This window comes from Diuraphis noxia, unplaced genomic scaffold (genome assembly GCF_037042655.1).
Source record: "Diuraphis noxia isolate RWA-SAM2 unplaced genomic scaffold, SU_Dnox_SAM2 contig0010, whole genome shotgun sequence".
Classification (NCBI taxonomy): Eukaryota; Metazoa; Arthropoda; class Insecta; order Hemiptera; family Aphididae; genus Diuraphis; species Diuraphis noxia.
In genome coordinates, this window is record NW_028301720.1 from 2,824,200 (window position 1) to 2,831,431 (window position 7,232).

Sequence of the window (7,232 nt, forward strand, 5' to 3'; positions counted from 1 at the left end):
ATGGAGGGAAGGCACATTTTTGGAAGCGGATTTGCAGTGCATGAAACCCTGGAACCATACATAAGAGAGTTCAACCCCGTCTCAGAAAGAATAGCAGTATTACGTGTGGACACAAAACCCCTAAATATAGTACTAGTGTGTACACATGCTCCAACAGATACAAGAGATGAGGATATCAAGGATGCGTTCTACGAGGAACTGGCACATACTTATGATAATATACCAGGGAACGTAATCAAATTAGTGTTAGGAGACCTAAATGCCAAGTGTGGAAGAGAGACACAATTTAGCCCCACCATAGGTAGTGAAAGTCTACATGAGACAAGCAACGGAAATGGACTAAGACTCATATTCTTTGCAGCGGCAAGTAGTACAACGTTTCCACACAAAGACATACACAAAGCCACATGGAGGTCACCGGATGGAATAACAGCTAACCAAATAGATCACATACTCATTCAAAAGAGATTTCGCTCTTGTATAAAAGACATACGAAGCTATAGAGGAGCTGACTGTGATACAGATCACTTCCTAGTAGTGGCAAAGTTCGAGATAAAGCTACAAAGTCGAAAACAACTAGAAAAAGTAAATAGCATAAATATAGATCTAGAGATGCTAAAGGATGAAGAAATCCAACAAAAATACTCAAAAAGTATTGGTGAATATATAAAAGGCATCGAATTGAATGACATAGATGAAGACTGGGACAAAGTTAGCAAAGCCATTAAAGAAATCGCAGAAAAGGACATTGGAAAGACAAGAAACAAGAAGAAAAAATGGTATAATGAAAACTGTCGACAAGCAATAAGAAAAAGACAAACTGCCCGTGAAAACTATATTAAAGAGGATAGTACAGACAGAAAAAGAATATACATCTTAGAAAGGAAGATGTGTAAAAGAGTACTCCAAAGAGAGAAGAGAAAGTATCTAAGTGATATATTACAAGAAGCAGAAAGAAATTATTCGATGGGAAGTGTTAGAAATTTCTTTAAGACCATAAAACAATACAAAAAGTTCAACCCAAGTCTAAAAACTATTAAGAATCGTCATGGCGAAGTACTCATGGACCCTAAAGAAAAAGCCGAAAGATGGAAGGAATACTTCACTGAACTGTTGAACGCAGATATCCCAGATAACGCAACGAGAAGGGAAAACCTATGTGGAGCAGAGCCAATGGTAAGTGAAGTGACTAGGGGAGAAGTCAAGCTGAACTCATTAAATATGGTGGAAAAGAGATGCAAAACCTCCTCTTTATGTTTTGCCAGAAGATCTGGAAAGATGAGAGTATGCCAAGAAGCTGGAACGAAGCCATAATTATTCCGATTCACAAAAAAGGTGATAAGTCAATTTGTGAAAACTATAGAGGAATATCACTGCTTAACTCAGCTTACAAAGTGTTTGCCAGAATACTATTAAAACGGCTAACGCCGTACGTAGAAGAAAACTTAGGCAGATATCAGTGCGGATTCCGAAAAGGGAAATCAACAATAGAACAACTCACTATCATAGGCCAATTAATAGAAAAAAAGTATGAATTCCGCCAAAACATCTGGCAGCTATTTGTTGATTTCAAAAAGGCCTACGATAGTATACACCGACAAAGTCTCTACAATATAATGGAGGAGTTCGGGATCCCACAAAAATTAGTGACGCTAACAAAAATGTGCATGGAAAATACACAGTATAAAATAAGGGTTGAATCTACGATGTCAGAAGCCTTTGAAGTAAGAACTGGATTGAAACAGGGAGATTCGTTATCACCTTCCCTATTCAATATAGCTCTAGAAAAAGTTATAAGAGAATTGCAATCAGAAACAACTGGAGTGGAAGTCGGTCAGCAACACATACAAGTATTGGGATTTGCAGATGATTTAAATATACTAGGAAAATCCCTAGAGGAGACAATAAAAGCAGCCCAAGCCCTTGAACAAGCAGCTAGCAAGATAGGTTTGAAAATCAATGCAGAAAAAACCAAAGTAATGGAGTTGCTAAAAAATGGAGACAGCCCTGACACGGGGCCCCTAACCTTCGAAAAAGTAGATGAATTTCGATATTTAGGAGCTATGCTGAGCGCTAAAAATGATTGGTCGAAGGAAATAGGAGTGAGGATCGCCAAGGCGGAAAGAGCGGCATTTGCCTTAAATAAGTTCTTAAAATCAAAATTATTTTCAAAAAAGACGAAAACTAGACTATATACTGCAATAATAAGACCAACGCTCACCTATGGCTGTGAAGCTTGGACTACCACCAGCACAACTGAAAGAAGACTTAGGACCTTTGAAAACAGAATTTGGAGGACAATTTGTGGACCAATTTATGATAGCGTTAATTTAACTTGGAGAAGAAAATACAACAAAGAACTAAAAGACGAATTGGGAATTGCATCAGTTATCAGCTTTATAAGAGGGCAAAGGATCCAGTGGTTAGGACACGCGATGTGAAGAAGTGAAGAGGATATAAGTAGAACAATCCTAAACTGGAAACCAATGGGAAAAAGACCGCGAGGAAGACCCAGGAAAAGGTGGTTGGATGTTGTGGAAGAAGACCTTGAAAGATTGGGAGTACAAGAGTGGAGGGAAATAGTACAGGACCGTGAAAAATGGAGAGATATTGTGATGGCGGCCAAAACTCTTAGAGAGTACTAAGTGCCAGAGGAAGAAGAAGAAGAAGGAAGAATAAAGAGACAGATTATATTTTTTTCAACTATTTAAATGTAGAGTATATTGTGTCAGGAACTTCGATAAATGACAACCCCATTGTAAAATACTTCTGCATTAATAATTATTTCCGTTGTAAAACGACTTTCATTCGTGATAATTTAGATAAAATGCAAATGAGATCTCAAAATAAAAAAAGTCATATGGTTGTAAAAGATAAAGAAATGTTATTAGATTTATTAAAAAATGTGAAGTTTGTGGATCTCGTTTACAGGTATGGATAGGTGAACAGGAGTTACGTAAAATTTATGAGGAGATAGGTTCAGATATCAGTTTAATAGAGGTAAATGATCAAATATTTGATACAATGATACTATAAGTGTTTTCAGATGAACAGTAAAATAAACTGTGGCTGATGTAAAATATATTATGAATAAACTATCCTGTAAAAAGATAAGAATATGAATATGTTTTTATAATACCTATTATATTATTTTATCATCAAGTGTTTTTATTTTCGATAAGACTATGTGTATAATTTTTAATTGAATTTTATTAGATCTTAGATCTTCAATATTTTAAAAGCATCTTATTATTATTTAGGAATAAATTATTTATAACAATCTAAACAATACAATATAAAGAGTAATTTCATTATTATTTTCAGTCTAAAGAATAATATATATATTTTATCAGATTAATGTAATATTTTCACCTTTATAGTGTATAAACACTCTGTATGTAGTCATGTTAGTTATTTAAGCTAGAGTAGGATAAAAAAGACAGTTCAGAAACCACCGCCACCGCCGCCACCGCCGCCACCGCCACCCGATCGTGTGCGTGCGCGATTTATAATCAACAAATATTTTATCATTTGTTATCAATTGTTATCATTTGTTATCAGATATCAGTTATCATTTGTTATATATTTATTTAACCCAGTGGATCACATGCGTGATTTTTATCATTGTTATACATTATTATTGAAATATGCCATAGCCGTTTCTACTAGCAAATTAAACACGTTGGGCGTTGTATTTACAATAAGAGACATTAAGTAGGTATATTTTAGCGCTGTTTCCGATTATTTACAATAATAGATATATTATCCGTATTCAATTAAATATTCACACACACCACCTGGACATTAGTGATTTTTCCTGCCAAATGGTAGTAATAATCACAAATAAATGTCTTCTTAATGTGCCCTATCGGTCGCCTGGATCGCCACCGTATTGTCATTACCTGTCATCACTTAAAGGATAATTATTAAAGGATAAATATTCAATTAAATATTCACACACACCACCTGGACATTAGTGATTTTTAACTGCCAAATGGTAGTAATAATCACAAATAAATGTCTTCTTAATGTGCCCTACCGGTCGCTAGGATGTCGCGGACTCTTATATATTTATCTACATTTAATATTATAAATATTTTACACACACACACACACACACACACACACACACACACACACACACACACACACACACACACACACACACACACACACACACACACACACACACACACACACACACACACACACACACACACACACACACACACACACACACACACACACACACACACACACACACACACACAATATCGAAAAGGGAGAAAATTCACATGGCTATTATACTAATGTCTTGTACGTAAACCAAACTGTGCTGAAACAACTGACACTAACCGTTAGTCCGTCTACAGTCTTACACCGTTGTACACATATATTTGACGCTCGCTCTGTCTTTAAAAATATTTTGCAAAGTTTTTAATTCACTGTTTATATTTTTTGTTAAAAAACTGTGTGTTTTATATAATTTAAAAATGTTTAACTGTGAAAAATGTGCATCCACGTTTACACGCAAAGACACTTTTCTTAGACATATGAAAACTCATGATGGATATCAAGTAGCGTGTCTGCAATAAAAAATACTCTCGAAAAGATATTTTAACCAGACATATGAAAAACAATCATGGTATGTCATATTATTTATACAATATGATATAATATAATTATTATATTTAATAATATTATTTTTTTTAATTTGATATATATTTTACAAGCTATTGATCGTGTTCAACATAATATAGAAATCACTCTGAATAGATCTGATGATTCAAACGTATATTTCAATGATGGGTATGATGATATGTGCGTTGAAATTCTGAACAATGCTGAAGATGCAGGGCTATGTAATGTGATAAGTAAGATTTTAATTTTTAATTATTTAATTTTAATCATTGTTTAGGCAATGCTTGCGCTCCTGCTCATCACTGACCTAACGATATAGAAATAGCTCCTAAAATATATGTCCCCGACATGCCGGCTGAATCGTCTAACCGAAATACTATGACTTCAAATGAAAAAATTAATAAATTAGTACCTGAAGATGGTGATGATATCTGTATGAATGCCATGAATGAATTTGAAAATACACATGAGGGACAAGGTTAGTTTTTTTTTTTTTTTTTTTTTTTTATACGAATACGTTATTTCAACTAAAAAATAATCAGAGTTAATTTATACAAAATAATTTTGGTATAGTTATCTCATAAATTATAGGTTTTATATTCTTCGTATATTTTACTAGCACTTGAATTAAACGACATTCGTATTTTTAATTTTAGATTATTATACGACGATAGGTAGTAAACGCATACATGTAGAAAATACTCAAACTGCAGTGAAAGCAAAAAAAATTAGACTTCAGAAAGTAAATTCGTTAGGATTCGAAGAAATTCAATCAGCCCATAATCGTATGGTCGTATGGTATTTTTATAAGAATCTGAATAATATACAAAATTATTCAGAGTTCTATGAGTCCATCAAATCTGCATTGTTAGAGACCTTTAATACTCACAATCTACCAATTAAGTTTAATTTGAAAATTGAGAGCACATATAATAGACCTAACGTGGAAAATTCTTCCGAGAATAGAGCTTTTAAAACCTCCGCTTGTTTGCACCCGCTGATATGTCATTAGTTACTCGCAAAGGAGGTGTATATCCATATGAATATACGGATGGCTGGGATAAGTTGGAAGAGCCAAGTCTTCCACCACAAGAAGAATTTTAAAGCACGTAAAACGAGTCGGGCATAATGGAGAATGAATACACGCACGCAAAGGAGGTCTGGGAGCACTTTGGATGTAGGACGCTGGGCGAGTACAGCGATTTGTACCTCAAAATTGACGTTTTTGAAAATTTCCGAGATATGTGTATGAAAACTTATTGTATAGATCCAGCTTATTATTATACAGCTCCAGGCATGGCTTTTGATTGCATGTTGAAGAAAACTGCCGTAAAACTGGAGCTTTTGACGGACTATGATATGGTCTTAGCATTCGAAAAAGGTAATAGTAAAACGTATAAAAAATTAAAAAGAATTTTAATACTTATAATTATTTCAGGTATACGCGGCGGATTAGTACAAGCTAGTATGAGATACGCTAAGGCGAACCATGAAAAAGCACCTGATTTTGACTCGACCAAACCAAATGCATGGCTTGTGTATCAAGACTGTAAGAATAAATAAAAATAAATAAAAATAAATAAAATAAAATAAATGTATTAAATATTATATACTTTTAGGCAATAACTTATACGGTTGGGCGATGTCAGAATATATGCCATTTGGAGACTTTAAATGGGTCGAAGCTAAGCTCGAAGGTCTTAATGATTTAGATGAAACATCTCCTATTGGGCGAATTTATGAGGTGGATGTATCATATCCGCAAGAATTACATGATCATCATAATGATCTACCATTTTTGGCTGAAAACAGAATACCTACAGGTTCAAAAATAAAAAAACTGATGGCGACTTTCAAATCGAAAAAGAATTATATTGTGCATTACCGTAATCTACAGCAAGCCATTAAAAACGGTTTGATAGTTGAAAAAGTAAATATTTTATATATATGAGGGATAGAATATATTTTAATATTGTTATTGCGTAGGTACATAGAGTATTGCAATTCAAGCAATCATCGTGGTTGGCTGAATATATCTCTATGAACACTGAAATGCGGAAAAAGGCTACTAATGATTTTGAAAAAGAATTTTTCAAACTTATAAACAATGCAGTATTTGGTATATATATATATTTTTTTTTATATATATATTATATTATATTATTATTTTAGATAAGACGAAGGAATCTGTTCGTAAACGCATTAAAATGGAGCTGGTATCGTGCCCACGACGATTTCAAAAACTTGTTAATAAATCCACGTTTAAACATGCGACAACATATAATGAAAATTTATCGGCGGTTTCGTTGGAAAATAAAATCATTGATTTTCGTTAACCTATTTATATAGGTATATTTATATATAAATATATACTTAATTATTATCTAATATTTTTAATTTTTTCATAGGTTTTTCAGTTTTGGAAATCTCCAAGACTCTAATGTATGATTATCATTACAATGTCATGAAGAAGCATTACAAAGATAATATTAGTTTAAACAATTTATATTATTTTAGATTCGTTGATATATTACATCAAAACAGATGATTTTTACGCAGATTTGATAAAAAATCCAAATTTACATGACCGA

At 33.3% G+C, this 7,232-nt stretch overlaps 1 protein-coding gene across 1 annotated transcript; it reads left to right on the forward strand.

The window, feature by feature from the left end:
- On the forward strand, nucleotides 1-1,314 carry LOC107166995 (uncharacterized). Its single transcript, XM_015515876.2, has one exon. It carries the CDS (start codon nucleotides 1-3, stop codon nucleotides 1,312-1,314), a length of 1,314 nt encoding a protein of 437 aa, XP_015371362.2.
- Nucleotides 1,315-7,232: the final 5,918 nt, after the last annotated feature.